The sequence below is a fragment of the Amphibalanus amphitrite genome, unplaced genomic scaffold (assembly GCF_019059575.1).
Source record: "Amphibalanus amphitrite isolate SeventyFive unplaced genomic scaffold, NRLGWU_Aamphi_draft 000593F_arrow, whole genome shotgun sequence".
In the NCBI taxonomy this organism is placed as follows: Eukaryota; Metazoa; Arthropoda; class Thecostraca; order Balanomorpha; family Balanidae; genus Amphibalanus; species Amphibalanus amphitrite.
In genome coordinates this window covers 389,500-408,905 of record NW_024882087.1, presented here as the reverse complement: position 1 = coordinate 408,905, position 19,406 = coordinate 389,500, and the positions used below count along the sequence as shown (strand labels likewise).

General features: G+C 46.2%; 2 protein-coding genes and 1 long non-coding RNA gene across 3 annotated transcripts; 2 read left to right on the top strand and 1 right to left on the bottom strand.

The window, feature by feature from the left end:
- Positions 1-705: 705 nt before the first annotated feature.
- LOC122394461 lies at positions 706-2,943 on the bottom strand. The gene is made up of 2 exons (XM_043391350.1): positions 1,245-2,943; positions 706-770 (listed from the first exon to the last, which is right to left on the bottom strand). Exon 1 carries the CDS (start codon positions 2,865-2,867, stop codon positions 1,944-1,946), a length of 924 nt encoding a protein of 307 aa, XP_043247285.1. The 5' UTR covers positions 2,868-2,943; the 3' UTR covers positions 706-770; positions 1,245-1,943.
- Positions 2,944-4,664: 1,721 nt separating this feature from the next.
- Positions 4,665-7,773, top strand: LOC122394465. The gene is made up of 3 exons (XM_043391353.1): positions 4,665-4,893; positions 5,059-7,299; positions 7,760-7,773. The coding sequence occupies exons 2-3, from the start codon at positions 5,199-5,201 to the stop codon at positions 7,771-7,773; spliced, it is 2,115 nt and encodes a 704-aa protein (XP_043247288.1). The 5' UTR covers positions 4,665-4,893; positions 5,059-5,198.
- A 9,210-nt stretch (positions 7,774-16,983) lies between these two features.
- On the top strand, positions 16,984-18,983 carry LOC122394462. The gene is made up of 3 exons (XR_006258874.1): positions 16,984-17,293; positions 17,783-17,899; positions 18,462-18,983. It is a non-coding gene; the product is annotated as an uncharacterized LOC122394462 (long non-coding RNA).
- Positions 18,984-19,406: the final 423 nt, after the last annotated feature.

Here is a 19,406-nt window from a genome sequence, read left to right as displayed (position 1 = left end):
ACCGTTAACGAGTTAACGACCAACTAACATTTTAACAGGAAACGGCGGGGTCTTTCGATTTGGCTAAGAATCGGTATACAGGGCCTCCTCGATGCGCTGATTCCGAAAATGTACCTCTTTGGGGTGGTATTTTGCGCATATTTACGTCTGGACAACGAGTTGCGGGGAAAAGTGCTGATTTTGTTGCAGTTTTAGGAGCCGGTGATTAGGCTGGATTTTTGGGTTACTTTTTCGTTCCAATTCATGTATTTCATAGTGTTTGGCTTTTGAATATTTTAGTTCTTTCAGATAAATATTACTTGCCTTACAACTTTGTTTCATTTTTTTATAAGCCGACCTTCAGAGTCCTAAAAATACATCAGCACTACAATCATTGTAAACAAACAAAGGGAGCACCACTTGGCTCTAAGGCGCTTTTTAAGTTTATCTGGTGGTTTGCGTACTCTTGTACGTCGTTTTGTTGGATGTTTTGAATCCCTTAAGATTGACTGATATCATATTTAAGAAGCATGTGACTGAAAACAATCCGAAGTATCCAGGAGGCTGACAGAGGTCCTGACTCACTGAGCAATATCAATATCAAGTTGAACTTGAAGTTATGAAATTTTGGTTGATAAACGCAAGTTGATCGAGCTCATATATCAGCAAGAAAAAGTAAAATTAAAAGAGCTTATTGGCCGAAAACAAGCTGTGACCTCTGAAGCCCTGCATGCTCGGTTGACTCGCCAACACAGCTGTTTTTCCGCTCTCAGTCTGTATTTAGCGGTTTCCTGAGAAAACAAAAACACAATAAGCAGGGCACATAACTTCTAAACACATGTGTGGGCAATACAACTCACCGACAGTACATATCTAACGGGGGAGGGGGCGAATCGTGAGGCTAACAGAAAACTTTGTACGAGTGCTCATTGGCATCACAAACAAGTCGTTCATTGGAGTCACAACAACTCGGACAGAACGAAAACAATACAGCCGTCAATGAACAATTGTAACAATTGTAAACAATCGATCAGTCGCTATCGCCGCCGATCATAGCTGCGGCAGATTTGACGCAGTCCCACACGCAGCAATCCAACTGCCATGTAGCGACTGAGACAGACAACATATCTAGATGTCGCCACCGAACGCTCAACAACGAGTTTAATGGCATAAAAGGCACCTTAATATAACGAAGATATTACCCACAGGTTTACCCATTATGTGACTATAAAGTACAAATTAACTTCAAACTCACCAACGAGTACCACTTCCTGGCTTGAGAGGTCCTGACCACCTTCGACGTAACGGGGCAGCCACCCGCACAGAACGGCCTCCCAGACAACAGAGGCGAACCCGGCGATCCAGTCTTGCTCTGCAGTCCGGCACTGCAACCTGCTCCGGCGCCTCGGAGGCGCTGCAATTCGGCACGGCCAACAACAACGAAGTGCGCCCACTGCAGACCCAGACTCCAGCGCTGCAGCGGGAGCCCGCACCGCCGAGACGCGCCGGCAGCTCTGACCCAACCCCGGCCCAGCTCCGCCCCGGGCCAGACTGTCAGGGGCGAGCTCAGGGGCGAACTTGAAAGCGGCCAGCTGCACCCTCTCGTCCACAGCACCACCCATTCACGGACCAGACAGGCGAGACCGCCTCTGCCGGGGCCACGAGCCGGCGCCACTCAGCCAATGCGGGCGGTCTCCCAGCAGACGCCAGGGGCGCGCATATAACCGCAGCGAGCGGAGGGGGCAGCTATCGGGACGAAACTAAATTACCATAACCACCACCCGCCGCGGTCACACCCTCCCCTTTGAACCTTTCCAGGTTCAAGAACGATAGCTGCAGCGATGAACCGGTTGTAGCAGCACTTAAACTTAACTTATAACTAACTTAACTAGCTTAACATACTTGTTCTCAGTTGCATTTACTCAGATGCTTCAACAAGGAGAATGAGCTTTGATATGGGGCGTTTAATCAGCTTGCCTCTCGACATGATCTCTGTGCTCCGGGTGAGTCCATACCCACTGAGCTTGGGTTGAATGACTCTTCACAGGGGCTGGCTCATGAACCTGGTGAAGCATGGCATTTATATCGCCCATGAAGGCCACCTCTTCCTGACGAAAACGAACGAGTACGTCAATAAGCGGTGTGCAAAGCGACGGACCCTGATAAACCTTGTCATTCAGCGAGACGCCTCTGAACGAGCTTGAGCAGTCGAAAACCACACGAAGTTTTTCTTTCTTTCCAAACACCCCGTGATGAGGTAGGTAATTCACCAGTCCGTCAGCTCTGTCCAGTTCTTCTTCAGGCACCCTTTCTGTATAGTCCTTCCTTGCCATGTCCTCAATCACTTCACGATACTGGTCAGCGAAGCCTTCGTTTTGAAGCCCTTTTTTGAGTCCCTGTAGCCTCCTCAAGCATGCTTCCCGGTTGTCCGGCAAGACTGTGTCCCCACTCTTCAGAGGTATAGGTAGCTCGTAGTGTCCACTGTCCATCCTAGCTTCCTTCTCAACCTTCTTCATCCATCTGTGGTCCTCCACGGACCATCCCCGTTCTTCCGATGCGGGGTTCGCTTCTGACTGGGGTCCTTGAACCTCAACTTTGATTCGGTTCGCTGTAGCCCTGATTTCCGTCCATTTGTGATGACGTACCGGACCGTTCACCACCCAACCAAGTCGCGTCCTGACGGCATACGGACCGTTATCTCTGCTGTGAATGAAGTCGATCGGTTCGAGTGCTTCTGGTACATTCACTCCCACCAATATCCCAATGTCTGCGTCGATCATGTCCGGGACGACTGCTTGAAAATGCGGGCACCTTTGGAGGTCTTCAGCTGAGCAGATCTCCTCTCGGGACGCCGGGATCTTATCCATAGCGAACACTGTCGGGAGCATGATCTGCTCGTTTTCACTCAGGTCGGATATCCTGAGACCCTGCACGGCTGAAGCCAGGGGCGTCGCCGACGGGGGGGTCGGGGGGGTCGTGACCCCCCCCACTCTTGAAAACTGGGGGTGTCGACCCCCCCCCACTTTTTGCGATGCTGAGCATGCTTTTTTAGCTTTTATGTCAGTGAAGCAGGCGTCAGCAACACCAACAAATACATCAGATTCAAAATCGCTTCAAGAGCTCCATAAAGCCAATTAGCCAATTACCTAAAGGTCAATTAGCTGTGGGCGGGGAACACCAGCACAACAATGTTTTTAAGTAGCCCCCATCCTAGTATACCTTTTTATCCCTCAAAGGATTGGACGCGCCAAAACTGCCCCGAGCGTTCGTCTGATCGTTAAAAAAAAAATGGTCGCAGTCGATTCGTCGGATCAGTACCTAACTACAAAACTACAAACTAGCCTCAGCCCCATGGCTACCGTCACAACTAGCTGTACAGTGCACATGTAGGGGAAAGGGAGTCAGATGGAACCGTCTCGGGCTTTCGCAAAGAAGTCGCGCAAAAAGGAGCCGATTGCAACAAAACTTCCGGTGCGCTCGAGTTAATCACCTACTTAAAATAAATCGATATCCCTGATTCAAATAAAGATGACCTTAGTTCACTTTTTCATAACGTGCTTTTAATTGATAGTGTAGTTTTTGGAGCTGATTTTGAACTTAGCGCCCATCTGAACATTTAAGAAGTAGTTGTGTTGCTTATTCATATAACATGGCCATGCTAGGAAGCAATCGGTGGTGGTCATCCACTATTAGGTACTGGTCGATCTGACCTGACCTGATCTACCCCAAATGCATGGAGTCATCATCTTCGTTCAAAGCTAAGATAACATTCGTAATCAGAACCTCGAAAAACCATCACAACTTACATTCGTTAAAGGGACCCTCCCACCTTCAAAAAAGTTAATGAATTGGCATGAAAGTGATGTCGCTCAGTTCATAAAGAGCAAAAACGAATATCTACCAAATTTCATCGAAAAATATTCACCGGTTTTCAAGATATTAGACTTTTACTTTTGTTTACTTTTTGGGATCTCCGCTGTTCCTAGCGACTTTATTTGAAAGTGCGGCATTTGTTGCGCGCAAAGCAGCATATACCACCGCGTGCTACAAAACGTTTTAGTAAAAGATTTAAAAATCGTTAGATCTCCGCTGACGTCACAAATTCTAAGGGGGCATACCAATGCACTAGCCCCTTAGAATCCGAAAACTGCAAGTTTGAAATTCCATATCTCTGAATTAAAGCATTTGTCGATGTTGTGAGTGCCCAAACCGGTATTTGCAGGCCATGGCCACCAATTTGGCTATCTCAACTCAAAACTAATGTTAAGGTGGGAGTGTCCCTTTAAGTTCTAGCAGGTCCCGAGTTTCTCTACTTATTGGCGGTGACCTGAGTCCTGAGATGACCCGAAAACTTGTAAATGGGTATCATCGGCTTTCTCTCGTCACGGGCAGCATGCTCTTTTTTCCGCAAACCTGTAGATCGATCAGGGGTCGAAAGCATGCCTCAGCGTTAGTTTAATATACGTTATACGTTAGCGACTGGGAAACCACTAATAGAAGGGCTGCAGTGAAGCAGAAAACTATTCGATAGCTCTTTTAACGCTCTTTCGCTAGCTTCGCGTTAGATTTCATCTCAGGTCTATGTTTGGCCCATAAGAAGGCAAACAGCTAACTGGACAGATTCTGCCGAAACATCTGCTTTGCAATAGCTTTCGATTCCGTGAATTTGTATGGTATTGTATCGCCAGAAAGGCAACGGCGATATGTACGGCGGAAGTACTGTGGTCTTTTTGTATCATGCTTAAAATTCGGGACGCGATTTATTTGAATAATCGTTTAACCAGGCATAGTTAATTTGAAATTTGAACATGTCATGATCTCATATCTTATTTATGTTTATCCTTGATTTCTTTTTATCTTGATAGTTGGTAATTTGTATTTATCATGATTATGACCAGGACTACGCGCACCGTAGTAAGTACCATTTATACGTTTCATATATGTTTGTATCTAGTTTCCTTATTCGGATAACGGATTTGTTTGCCATTGTATGCCTACCTAAACGCCGTGTATTCGATCGAAAGTGTTTGTTATAAGCGAGAATATGTACAGTGTTTTTAATTTTGTATTATGTTTCAGGATGAAATTTGTACTGAAAATTGAACGCAAATTATACATCACGGTGCCAATGTTCGTTTATGTTACATTTCATCTACGAGCGTTAACGTAACTCAAGACAATTTGATATACATAGAATCTCATTTACGGAAATTTAGCATATGGAAAAAATAGAAAACGAAATCAAGAAAATGAATCAAGACGGGGAAGAAACACTCGAAACGATCAAGCGGCTTCGAACGAATACAAGGCGTAAGTTTACCCGTAAATGCAATGCATTTATGGAGTTAAGTCGTAATGACGAACACCTTTTAGTTTTGAAGGAAAAATTCGAGGATATCAGAGAAGCACATAAGGAAATTGACAAAATCAGCGATCGGTTGCTCACTGTTATAAATAGAACCGCTTCTCACGTAGTGATGAATTCCCTACTAGACGAATGTGATGCCTTTATGAAAGAGGTCGATTCAACGCTGGATTCTATCAGGGCTACATATGACCGTCACATGCCCGAAAATGTTCCTAAACGATCAGAAGTACACGTTAAGCCTCTAGATACTCCTCGGTTCTCGGGAAACATTCGCGAATACTCCAGTTTTCGGCAAGACTTCAATCGTTTAATGACAAAACAGTATGGAAAAGACGCATATGCTCTGCGCTCTTGTTTGACCGGTCCTGCACTAGAAACAGTTAAGGGGGTCGAAGACAATTTTGACGAGATGTTTTATCGCTTAGACAGGACCTTCGGTGATCCTAGAAAATTTGTTGATGCAATTATCCAAGAACTAAAATCCCTCAGAACTGTCCCTGAGGGAGACAGTAAAAAATTCATTGCCATGGTCGATACAATAGAACGTTGTTGGCTAGACTTGAAGAAAATGGACCTTGCAGAGGAAATGGATACAGTTGCTATGATTAGCATGGTAGAGCGATTGTTACCACCTACACAAAAACGAGAGTGGATCTTGAGGGTGGATTCAAAGGGCAGGGTGTCAAAGAACATGTTTGAAGATTTTTTACAGTACATTCTTCAGGAAAAACGTGTAATTGAATATATGGAACACGATGTGCGAATGCTGGGCAAAAATCGAAATGTAAATCAAACTATCATCGGTACTCTGACCGAATCTGTCGACGAACAAAGGAACCATATGGAGAAAATGTGCTCTCCAGAAGAGAACCAAACCTTAAGTCAAAGACAATTTCTTGACGAGATAGAAAAGGTTACAAATCGTTTAGAACATATTGCTCAAGTCTCCAATGTTTATGGCGCTAATCGTCCGGACTATAACAAAATGCATCGCACGGGATCAAATTTCCGATGTTGGATTCACAAGACAGGAGACCATACCGTCGCCTCATGCCATCGCTTCTGTAAAATGACACACGAGGAGAAATTAGTCAGCATGCGCCAAGTCGGAGCCTGCTTCAATTGCCTGCAAATAGGACATATAGCGAAGGACTGTTTGCAACGCACAAGGTGTCAGATAATTGTTTCTGGCCAAGCATGCGGGAAGAGGCATCACTCGCTATTACACAGAACAACTGTTTCAAAAAATCTACCCGAACAGCACATGGCCATTCACAATACACAGACAAGGGACCATTCAACTTTACTAGCGATAAGTTCGGTTCGGTGTAACGATCGCAAACTGACCGTTTTATGGGATTCCGGAGCGGACATCTCGCTCATAACACATGCAGCAGCAGATCGGCTAAATCTGATTGGAACTGACATTGAATTGTCTCTCATCAAAGTTGGAAATTATCCCACGGTTCTAAATAGCAAGAAATACAATATTTCTCTAATAGATTTGCAAAACAACGCGTGGGACATCTGCGCATATGGGATAGACGAGATAACGGCGGATCTTCAATACATAGACGACAAGCAAATTGCATCATATTTTCCCGAAATGAAACTTGCGGATATCTCCAGACCAACCGGCAAGGTAGATCTCCTTGTCGGTGTTGATTGTTGTGCCATCATGCCAAATGTTGTGAAGACGGTTGGCAATACCCAGTTGCTAAAAAATCAGTTCGGATATTGTGTAAGGGGTTCAATTGCTGGGACAAGCGGAAGGCGAACCGAACAAGACGAATTAATACGTACAAATCAAATGCTTCTACGAACGAACAATATTCAAATCGATTCGGTTTCAGCTACGCAGAACATCCTCGAAGACTTCTTCAAGATTGAAAACCTGGGAATCTGCTGCAGTCCGAAATGCGGGGGATGCCGATGTGGCAAATGCTCGATGGGTATGAACGGCTACACTTTAAAGGAGGAAAAGGAGTTGGCAATGATAAAAGGCGGTCTTGTATACAGTGACGAAAGCAAGTCATTCACCATTAATTATCCGTGGATCAAAAATCCTGAATGTCTTCCAAACAACGTTGCAGTAGCTAGGGCTAAGCTACGATCGACTGAATCTCGACTCAGAAAATTAGATCAAAATCGACAACTGGCTTATCGAAATCAAATGGAGGATATGCTAAACAGAGGGGTATCTCGCAAGTTATCAGAAGTTGAGATACTTCAATACGATGGACCAATCCATTACATTCACCATCACGAGGTACTAAAGGCAAATTCTACATCAACACCTGTTCGCATCGTCTTCAATTCATCGGCCTCATACATGGTACATGCATTAAACGACTACTGGGCTAAAGGTCCCGATTTTGTTAATAGTCTATTTGGAATCCTGACTCGTTTTAGGGAATTTGCCGTAGCAGTTACAACCGATATCTCCAAAATGTATAATTCTATACGGTTATCGATAAGAGACCAACATGTCCATCGCTATCTTTGGCGTGATTTACAAACCGATCAGGAACCTGGCCATTACGCCCTTACAGCGGTGCCATTTGGAGATCGGCCGAGCGGTACCATTGCCATGGTCGCACTGCATAGTATAGCTGATATGAACAAGGATACCTATCCAAAGGCAGCGAAAATGATAAAAGAAAATAGCTACGTGGATGATTTACTGCAATCAGTTCCGAGCGAAGACGATGCCCTCTCTCTGGCCTCCGACGTTCAAAACGTGCTTGCTCTCGGAAATTTTAGAGTTAAGCATTGGATCATGTCTGGACAAATTAAATCAGCAAACACAAACGTCACTTTACTGAAAACTAAACGTGAGAAGATACTGGGAGTAACATGGGAACCAGACAGCGATCACTTTTTATTTGAAATCAAATTGAATTTCTCGCCAAAGCAAGGCAAACTAGAGACGGGACCGAATTTAACTAGGCAGAACGTTGAACACATGATACCTGAGTTGTTGACGAGGAAATTGTTGTTGAGACAAGTTGCAACGATATACGACCCCTTGGGTCTCATCGCACCGTTCACTCTAAGGGGCAAATTAATGATGAGACAGCTTGTGACAAAGCATTCGTCGCAAAGTGGATCAACAAGCTGGGACGAGCCCGTGCCGACTCAATGTAGAAGCGAATGGATTGCATTCTTTAATGACATGTTCAAAATCGAAGATCTCCGCTTCCCTAGATGTATAAGACCGCCAGGGGCCATCGGAGAACCAACGTTGATTATTTTTTCAGACGCCAGTTCGCAAGCATACGGAGCGTGTGCCTATGTCCATTGGCAAATGGAGGCGCAAAGACACAAGGCCTTCCTCATATCGGCAAAGAGCAAATTAACTCCCATCCGCCAACTAAGTATCCCAAGACTCGAGCTTTGTGCTGCTATTGTTGGGTGTCGACTTGGTGAAACCATCCAAAAAGAAATGACCTACAGATTTAACGCAGTCGTTTACGTTGTTGATTCTATTATTGTGAGGTCACAGATACAGAAAGAATCCTACGGCTTTGGAACTTTCGTAGCAACAAGGATTGCCGAAATCCAAGAAAAAACGAGCCCCTGCCAATGGTGGTGGATTAGTAGTTGCAACAACCCTGCGGATATGGTAACTAGACCGTCCAAACCGGAAGAATTGGCGGTAGAGACCACATGGCAAAACGGACCCTCATTCCTGAGAGGACCAAAAGAAACATGGCCCATCAGCCAGAAACCATACGAAAACGAATTACCGGATCGAATAGTCGTTGGTATGACGACGGTCACGCCACTTTCCGATCCTGATATATGCAACGACATCAAAATCAGCAACTTTAGCAGTTTTGACAAGCTCCTCAGAGTGACAGCTCGAGTGATAAGAAGTGCTGAGGACAGATCCTTTAAGAACATTGGGCAGCCATTGAATGCTGCACTTCTGGCAAAGGCTGAAAAACTATGGATAAAACATGCTCAAAGGCAGCTGCTCATCAACTGGCAAAATCGTTTCCGAAGACTAGGTCCCAGCATTGATAGCGAAGGTATCCTGGTAGTCGGCAATCGCATTTCGAAGTGGTTGACGGACAATTGGAATCGGCACAGTTTCATACTTTTGCCAGTCAAGCACCCCCTAACCGACTTAATCGTTCAAAAGTTACATAATAGGGATCATGGAGGCGTCGAGTCCACTCTAGCTCGTCTACAGACCAAATTCTGGGTGCCTGGTGCCAGAAGGGTGATAAAACGGATCAAACGACAATGCGTGACATGCAGAAAGTTGCTCAAACAGACCCACAGCCAAATAATGGGTCCAGTCATACCCGAAAGACTTCAGCCCTCCCCGGCATTTCACAACACAGAATTGGATCTATTCGGACCGTTCTTCATCAAAGACACCGTGAAACGCAGAACGAAAGCCAAAGCCTACGGCGTATTGTTCACCTGTTTATCGACCAGAGCCACGTACATAGACCTCGCCGAGGGATATAGTACCGAAGATTTTTTGCAAACCTTTCGCCGCTTCGTTACGCTGCGAGGCTACCCGGCCACAATTTATTCCGATGCGGGGTCACAGTTAGCAGCCGCTAAAAAGGAACTCCGAGATATGATCCGTCGTTGGGATCTGGATGAATTGTCGAGCATAGGCTCCGCGCAAGGTTTACGATGGAATTTCACAAAATCGTCAGACGCTCCGTGGCAAAATGGTTGTAGCGAGGCGCTAATTCGTCTAGTGAAACGCACTTTGAACATCGTCATAGCAGAAAACATTCTCACTTTTGGCGAATTACAAACAGTTCTTTTCGAAATTGCCAACCTGTTAAACGAACGACCGATCGGCAGAAAACCCGGGGCTGATCCCACGGCGGGCGTCTATCTATCACCCAATGACCTCCTTCTAGGACGAACAGAAATCGCGCCACCACAGGGACAGTGGGCTGAGACTTCTAGGCTGGCCGACAGATTTTTATTTCTTCAACGAATCGTTACGTCCTTTTGGAAAAGGTGGTACCGGGATTATTTTGCATCGTTGTTGATACGACAGAAATGGCACCACAAGAACTGCGACCTTCGACCAGGAGATATTGTCCTTGTACAGGAAAACAAGCCACTACGGGGTAAATGGAAATTAGCTGAAGTTACCGATGTCGAACCAAGCACCGATGGGAACGTTCGAGACGTAATCCTCCGCTACAAAGCACAGACGGACGGAAACGCATACACCGGCCAACCCGATATCATCATAAAACGGTCAGTCCATCGGCTCGTCCTCCTCATCGAAGCTGACTCAAGATAGGGGCGGGGAGTGTATCGCCAGAAAGGCAACGGCGATATGTACGGCGGAAGTACTGTGGTCTTTTTGTATCATGCTTAAAATTCGGGACGCGATTTATTTGAATAATCGTTTAACCAGGCATAGTTAATTTGAAATTTGAACATGTCATGATCTCATATCTTATTTATGTTTATCCTTGATTTCTTTTTATCTTGATAGTTGGTAATTTGTATTTATCATGATTCATGATTATGACCAGGACTACGCGCACCGTAGTAAGTACCATTTATACGTTTCATATATGTTTGTATCTAGTTTCCTTATTCGGATAACGGATTTGTTTGCCATTGTATGCCTACCTAAACGCCGTGTATTCGATCGAAAGTGTTTGTTATAAGCGAGAATATGTACAGTGTTTTTAATTTTGTATTATGTTTCAGGATGAAATTTGTACTGAAAATTGAACGCAAATTATACATCACGGTGCCAATGTTCGTTTATGTTACAGGTAGGGGAAGTTGGGGGAACGCCGAATACTTTTTTTCTGACGCCCGTAGCACGCAAGGTAGACAACATAAGCTATTCTTGTTGGCGTCATTCGAGAGGCCAGTCTTTTGCCTTTCAAACATACCAGGCGCGTTTGATGAATTCGCATACCGTTAAGCGCACAAACTAAAAATATCAAAGAAGTGACTTTTTCGGCGTTGCCCCGGACTGCGGGGAAAGCCGAAAATGGGAGAAATGATCTACGGGGAATGCCGACATTGATGTTTTGCCACTTTATCTCAAACTTTATCCAGAATTTATCAAAGCTGACACGCGTTTTAAGAGCTTGAGGACGCTTGGTGCACACTGGAAGTTATAATTGTGTGATATAATAAGAAAATGCCAGGTAAATAATTTCTTATAGGTAACAGGCCCTTGTGTCGGTTGAAAGTGTATAATTTGTGTGACTAAAAATTCGCGTTGCTATTCTACAGCAGTAAAGTCCACGTAGCGTGCTTTAACGTGCGTAATTGCACGTTTTCGGCATTACCCCAGCCAGCCATACTTTCATTTGCAGGCCCATAACTTTTCAACGTGCCGTATAAATTTCAAATAGGCAGCACACTTATGCAAAGACATGCTGAAGATTACTTGACCGAATGGGCCAGACAAACGGTAGCATAATGAGTAAGAAATGCAGCTTCAAAGGCGCATGTAGTACAAGGAACGCGTACATTGAAAACGCTCTTGGCGCCCTCACAGCCGAAGTATTCCGAATGACGACTCGTAACAAACATGCGATAATTGTAGTCACTTAAGATTCAGAGCATCACTGACAGGTGGCATCCATGTCTTACGGTTTTCGAAATATCTCGAATTTCGGCTTTGCCCCAACTCCGGCATTGCCCCAACTTCCCCTATGTACATATGTTGTCTTGTCACCACCGTCTTGATCTCTTTGAGACGCGTCACATGAGTTAAAATTTGACCATTCAGAATTAACGTTAAAACGAGCTCAGGTCAACGTTATGTCCTGATCGAAAAAGGACCTCCTGCTGCATATGAATGGATCCGTGTTGTTGAGCTGAACAGTGAACACCTTCCAGGTGCTGTCATCGCTCTACCGCGTCTTCGTCAAAAGTTGTAGAAAAAAAAATGCTGGTGGCCGATCGATGGACATTTCCACTAATGACCTTTCGAGCCATCACTCGCCATAAGTTGCACCCTGTCCCTGGCAATGATGAGCTGATTCGTCATGGCTCCAAAGATATTTTGCGTTTCTGACGAACTTTTTCAAAGCAGGAGGCATTCGTGCTTTTTCTAATTTCTCATTATTTTCTGATGATGAGGTCACGTATTTGACCTGCCTTCAGATCATAGATGTAAATCCTCAGTTAGAATCATGAATTGCTGACACGTATAACCCCATACATAAGGTACCTATACAGTGTACCAAATTTCGAAGTTATGGAAGAAAAGTTACAAGAATGGCGAGAGGGGAGTTTTTATAGAGGTATACCGTATAACTGAACTTGACATGGCGACCTGACCTTAAGTGACCAGTGATAATTTTTACGCAAGTGATGTAGGTAGGTATACCTACCTAATAGGTTATACCAAATTTGGCGGCGCTGCGCGCCGATTTGTTACACACGCACACACAGACATACGCACGCACAAAACTGGGAAGTGTGGCAAAAAACACCCCTACCCATCGGGTGAAGACTAGAAACCCGACCCCCCACTCATGGGTGTAGTTTTCCAAAAATCATTGGGGGTGCTCAATAGCTTTCAGAAAGGCATGCCATATTTTTCGTAGTTATTTTTTTCAGCTGTTCTTTTTGACTGTAGCCATCAGGAATCATGCAAGGAATGATGTCAAATCAGTTCGAGAGCTTGTTTTAATAGCGCCACTGTAAAACGATTTTGGCTCACCCAATGCATTAATAATCATATAGAAGTTTTTGAACATATTTCAGAACACCCTGGGTTTAAAATTTAAATTCAGGCCCTACCGGACTTTTGGTAGGTCCGCGCTTAGGCAGCCTGGTCTGCATAGCTCTGCACGAATGAGCTTATATTGAGGGCTATCCAACATGACGCCTGACGGGACAGGCTCGATGGTTACTCTTCGGACATGGATCTCGTGAAATATTGCATTTTGTCCCTGGAACTTTAACCCTCGCCGGCACAGGCCACTTTGCGTCCTTCGATGGCACAAGGGAGGGGGGGGGGGGGGGTTGGTAAGACCACACCCCCTCGCGTTTGGCCTCTGATCGAGCTAGAGCTTCGCGGAAAAAACGAGCGTGTTGCCCGTCACGAGAAAAAGCCGATGATACCCAATTTTAAGCTTGCAAACGCCCGGCTAATGCGAGCCGACATACGCCGAATCGCGATTCCGGTCAAACATGGTCTCAGAAAGGAGGTCACAGGTCAAAGGTTATTGGGGTCAGGGTCATGAAATTTTCAGGGTAGGTGTAAAATTGATCAATGCGAGAGTACTGAAAGTTTCGTCCCGATCGGCCTTTTTTTACGCGAGTTATTCGCGAAAACCCTTAGGGGTGTCTGAACACCCCCCACCCCTTCTAACTCGGCTCCTGGGCCACGTAGCTACGCGCGGTAAGCGACAATCGAAAGAACGTCCAAAATAAGGACGAAAACACTTCGGGTCATTTTTGGGTCAGGTCAAAGGTCAGGTCACCAGAGGTCACCAAAGGTAAAATGTTGACTATTTCAACATTTTGGAAACTGTCAACGGCTATCTCGGGAACCGATAGAGCTACAGCGCTGAGGAAAAGCGCATTCGATAACCCTTTTACAGACCTTTCAGAGTAATTTTCTTAGATTTGACGGAGTTCCAGGGGGGCGACACGGCTATTCGCGCAATGTATTCATTTATGGGCCGCGCGGGGCCTCGCGATGACGCGGCTGGAGGCAACTGCTCAGCGCGCTAGGATACTTCTGGCGGGGCCGGGCGCTGAACGGTGTGCAATGAATGGGTTACGGTCGGGCAGACAGAGATGAGGTATTGAATTTGAATTGACATCAGCAATCGGGTGGGGAAGGAGAACGTTTCTAATCGAGCTTGGGATGGGGAAAGCCGAAAATATCACGATCGGCTCATAGCTCCGACAGGGCCGGGTGCCGTGCCATGTGTAGTATATTTAGGCGGGCAGACAGAGATGAGTTACTGGATTTAAATTCATCTTACCATCGGTTTCTGGTGGGGTTTGAAGAAGTTCTTAGTCAAGCTCGGAGTGGGGCAACCCACTGGCGGATCCAGGGGAATTTTAGGGCAAATGTCTTCCCCCACAACCAGGGCAGCGCCCGAAATCGCTTTTCGAGAATAAAAGAAAACTTCACAACTTTTTTGAGGAAATGTTGGTTAATTACACAGCACAGCAGTGCGCAAGGAATCGAAATCCGAGTTTTTTAAATTAATTCCGAGAAACCTTTTTGGGGTAAGCCCCCGCAGTGTCCAAGACCGCTTCCTGAATCCGCCAGTTGTGAATAAGTCACGGTCGATACCGAGCTTCGGCGGGACCAGGCGCTGTATACGGTGTTCTTTCACTGAAAAGGTGGACAGACACCTAGCCCCACATCCTACTGCTATGCCCATGCTTCTGTGGGTGAAGCACTAAAGCATCACAGAATCCCACAGGGCCTGCGAGTCGACGAGGTGGCCGCTTTGGCCGCCGGGTACTGCAGCTCCCTGGAGTTGCCTGGGACCGATGGTAAAACAACAGCCCCGGCGGTGCCCCTATGGGCCCTAGTAATTAGTGAATTCCCGTAATGTAGAGATCATATCCTCAATGATCTCCATTACCATTTTATATTCCTATAAACAGTATGACAGACCAATTATGATTGCCTACGTTCAGGCATTACCTCTGATGGTCATACGCACAGTACAACATGTGTTGTCTGTCAAACAACAATCGACGACGGGATCCCTTCTCATCATCTCTCAAGCCATCGGTTATTAATTCACCCACCCTGTTTCCCTAAAAATAGATGGTCAGATTCGGCCTGGGTCCTTACGACCCCTCTAGATTCGCCAGAGACGGGATCGGATCGCCGTTCTTGCACCCGTCTTAGTGTCTTAAATACTATGACAGGCGACAGCTTCGACCACGGACGTCGGACGGGGTGAATGGTGATCGTTCCACGAATGTACGCACCATCCAGTCCTAGGATGCATCGAGGTATAAAAGAATGGAGTCTGTAGACCAATCAACATAACAATGGTGGTATGCAACCACATTAAAATACCTCCCCGGTTCCCGCAACGTTCCAACGCCCCTCCGTTCTGCATTCGCCTTGTGTGTCCGCCGAGCCGGCTTGCCTCCAATGACGTCATCGGCCGGCCGGCGGCGTTCAAGGTCAAACGGCTGGTGTCCTTACCTGGAGTTCTATAGCCTTGGATTTGACCTCAAGTCAACGGTTTAGCCTCCAGAGGGCAAAAACTCCAAAAATAACCGTTTTTACGAAAAATGTTTTTTCGGCAATAACTTTTGACTCAAAAGAGCCATGACATTACTTTTGCCAGCATCGTGTTCCTCTCGTCGAGACGCGTCGAATAAACTATAATTTGACCTTCAAAGGTGAACTTGAAAATTTGACCCCAGGTCAAGGTCATGACCTGACCGGAAAAGGTCATGTGGCATATCAGTCGGTCCGCAACGTCGAGTCGAACACACCTAAGGCGTTTTCAGCGCTCTAGCACGCCTCTAGCAGAAGTTATTAGCGAAAAACTGTTAGATTCTGTTCGTGACCTGAGATGACCTCGGGGACATAACCAGGGGTCACAGTTGCCATTTTTCGGTTCAGTGTGTCAATTTTACCTACATCTCGATGTTTGAGAGTGTCTAGAATGGCGTTCGTGCAAATCAGACGTTTTTCAATTTTCTCCCATTGACTTACAATGGAGAGGTCGCAAAATTGACCTGACCTTAGGTCACCGATATCAAAATTCTGAGATAAACATTTTATAGATAATGTTGCTCTTATCAATTGCTGAAAGTTTCAAGGCAATCGATCAATCGGTGTAGCTATGACGAGCATTCTTTTTTTCTGAGGTGAGGTCACTTGGCGTGACCTGGTGACCTGACCTAAGGCGACCTGGGTCTAAAATTTTCATAACAGGTGTGCTAACTCAAAAACGGCGGCGCGGAGCGCCGCCGTTTTTGAGATATCTGCGAAAAACCGCGGGGGGGGGGTGTTCAAACACATTGAGAGAGAAATGAGAATAGAGAAATGAGAATATACATTGAATAAATTACCACAACCCCCCAACAAACAAACAAACCCCCCGTTACAACAAACCCCGAGGGTGGGAAGGTTGCATCCCCCCCCCGGCCCGGCGCGGGTTAAAACTGTCCATCAAAGCCCGCCTCATTCATACCGATGTCATGTTCTTGTACGCACTCCTTCACCACCGTACCGACTGCGCTTACCTGGTAGGTATCGATGTTTGGCCTTAACCCTCGCCGGCACAGGGGGGGGGATGCAACCTTCCCACCCTCGGGGTTTGTTGTAACGGGGGGTTTGTTTGTTTGTTGGGGGGGTTGTGGTAATTTATTCAATGTATATTCTCATTTCTCTTAGTCACTGAATTGAGTAAGCATAGTATTTGCATGATTCACTGAGCTCATTACAAGTACTAGGAGATAGAAATACTGATTATCGAGGGCCTTGAGTCAGCTGGGAATGTTTTGAGGAGGCTGTGGGACGGGTGCTTTAAGGAGGCAGGGGGTGCTGAGCTCAGGATTGGGGGTGCTTGAGCACCCACAAAGAGATATAAAGTTACACTTATGCCCCCACTCAAAAATCCGTGGCGACGCCCCTGGCTGAAGCCCATACAACTAGCGGGTCCAGGGGGGGTTCATCGCCATAGGGACACACGTACAAGGAAATTGCTACCAAATGCTGCCAATGTGACGTCACTGGGATGCTCGAAAGCTGATTGGTCGCTGAGATTCGAGTAATGTAGTCAATTCTGGCGCACCGGCGCAGTGTTTTCCGACCGTTGCGTGTTATTACTTTGGTTGCTATGCAAAGTTTTAATATGTTTGTATAATAATATAAACACATTTTCATGTGTTTGAAGGTCGCAAAAGCTTAACATAAGTGGCAACCACACTTTGTATTACGTTTCGTCTCATATATCATGAAGAACAACCAAGTATTTCAAGGTGGGAACATGCTGAGAAAGCTCAACCAAGGTATTAATTTTGCAACGGATCTTAACATAATCTGGCGTTTTTAAAGGTTCCATTTTTGCAATTAAGCTGGTAGGTAATAATTTTTCAGTGCTCGCAGTGCGCATAAGTACCTTGACCTAACATGATACACTCAACAAATAAAATGTTTAGAGAAAGCACGCAATGTAAACAAACTAGTGCTACAATGGCAAATTGAAATATGAATGAGCTCTTTACTTTTTATCATTAAAATTTAAATTGTATACTCGTATAGTATGGTCACATACTGCGGGCTGGGTTCATCTCAGTCTCGTTGCAATGTTATCAGAGCTGTAAAAATGAAAACAAATGTTTTTGCATGGTATTATTGTTTATTTTCAAATTGGTCACTAAAGTTATTTCATGGGTAGGTGCTAGTTGCTTGTACTGTCAGCATGATGTTAGCCAAATTTGTTTGTGCTGAGAGTTTTCTGTTTACAGGAAAGCTGAGGCGAGGGCGAGTAGGTCCCTGAGGAGGACCACTGCAAAGGAGGTCAAGGAGATTCTGGGGGCAACCTGCGAGCAACCTCTAGACCAGCCAGCAGGGACCTCTGACAAGTAAGTCTAATGGTTTATGTTTTCACTCACATTAAAAGTGCTCACAAATATCCATCAGTGTTAAAAATCCTGGCCCGTCTTGAGCGACACCATTTTAATTCCCATTGGTAAAATGCATCAAAACATTCTTTTTGCCATGAGTAATGGTAACTTTTTGTCGGCATAAGGCCGCCACTCAATCCATTAAGGTGATGTCTCAAGTCACATCCACTAAATGTTCTGATAATGACCTATGCTGGTCCTAACTAGTGCTTAGAAAAAACTGAGTTGTTTCAGTCTTGGTTGATGTTTCAACAATTTTATACGCTGTGTTTTTTTCCTTCTGAAAAAGTGCCATGCTAATCACGAGCGAATTCGTGGGGCAGTCGCCAAACGAGGCTTAATAGTAACGGGAAAATGAATTAATGCAAAGCCAAAGGGCATGCATTTTTCGTTGTCCGCGAAATCTGTCACTTTCAGTGCGTAGACTAGGCTCATTTAAGTGTTAACGTTTTTTCTTTTGTTGCACAATATTTAATTGTCAATGTCTTTCAAGTGATGTAGCGTAATACTGCTTTCACAGTGCCGCTGCCGGTGTCGACGCTGGCAGCCATGGCCGGCGCCGAGCTGACGAGTTCCAACCTGGAAGCTCAGCGCGAGGGGCTGGCATTTGTTGCCGGCTTCGTGGCATACAAGTGTCACCACGTCGACGCCACCCTCGGTAGCCGGTCTCCTGACTTCTCGGGCGCCGCTGGAGACACTGAACACCCTGCCGAACAGCTGAATTGTGACGATAAGCCGAGGCCAGCTGTTTGTTCTGTCACAAGCCTGGATGGCCGCTGTGGAGGAGTTCGAGCGGAACTTCTGCCTGCTGATGGGGGCAACTGCAGATCAGGGGCCGCGAGTCATATAGCGTCTCAAGCTGTTCATCGCCGTCAAGCAGCCTCAGCTCGGCACCCGCGTGTCCAGGAAGTTGGCGAGCACCCGTCTCCACCTCCCCCTTCGGTCCCTTAGCCTGACTGGACGAGGTCCGGCAGCTGAAAAGAGCCGATAGAAAAGTTGGCCATCATGCAAGGAGCTCTAGGTGAGCTGGTAAACCGGCTCGTGTAGCGACTACGAGTCGGCGTGGTGCTGTGTGACTCGGTGTGGTGCGGCCGGCTCTGTGTGGGTGCTGTGCGACTCGGCATGGTGCCTCCGGCTGTGTGTAACGGCTGTGCGACTCGGTGTGGCACGGCCAGATCTGTTGGTGCTGTGTGACTCGGCATGGTGCCTCCGGCTGTGTGTACCGGCTGTGCGACTCGGTGTGGTACGGCCGGCTCTGTGTGGGTGCTGTGCGACTCGGCAATTGGTGCCTCCGGCTGTGTGTAACGGCTGTTCGACTCGGTGTGGTACGGCCAGATCTGTTGGTGCTGTGCAACTCGGCGTGGTGCCTCCGGCTGTGTGTAACGGCTGTGCGACTCGGTGTGGCACGGCCAGATCTGTTGGTGCTGTGCAACTCGGCGTGGTGCCTCCGGCTGTGTGTAACGGC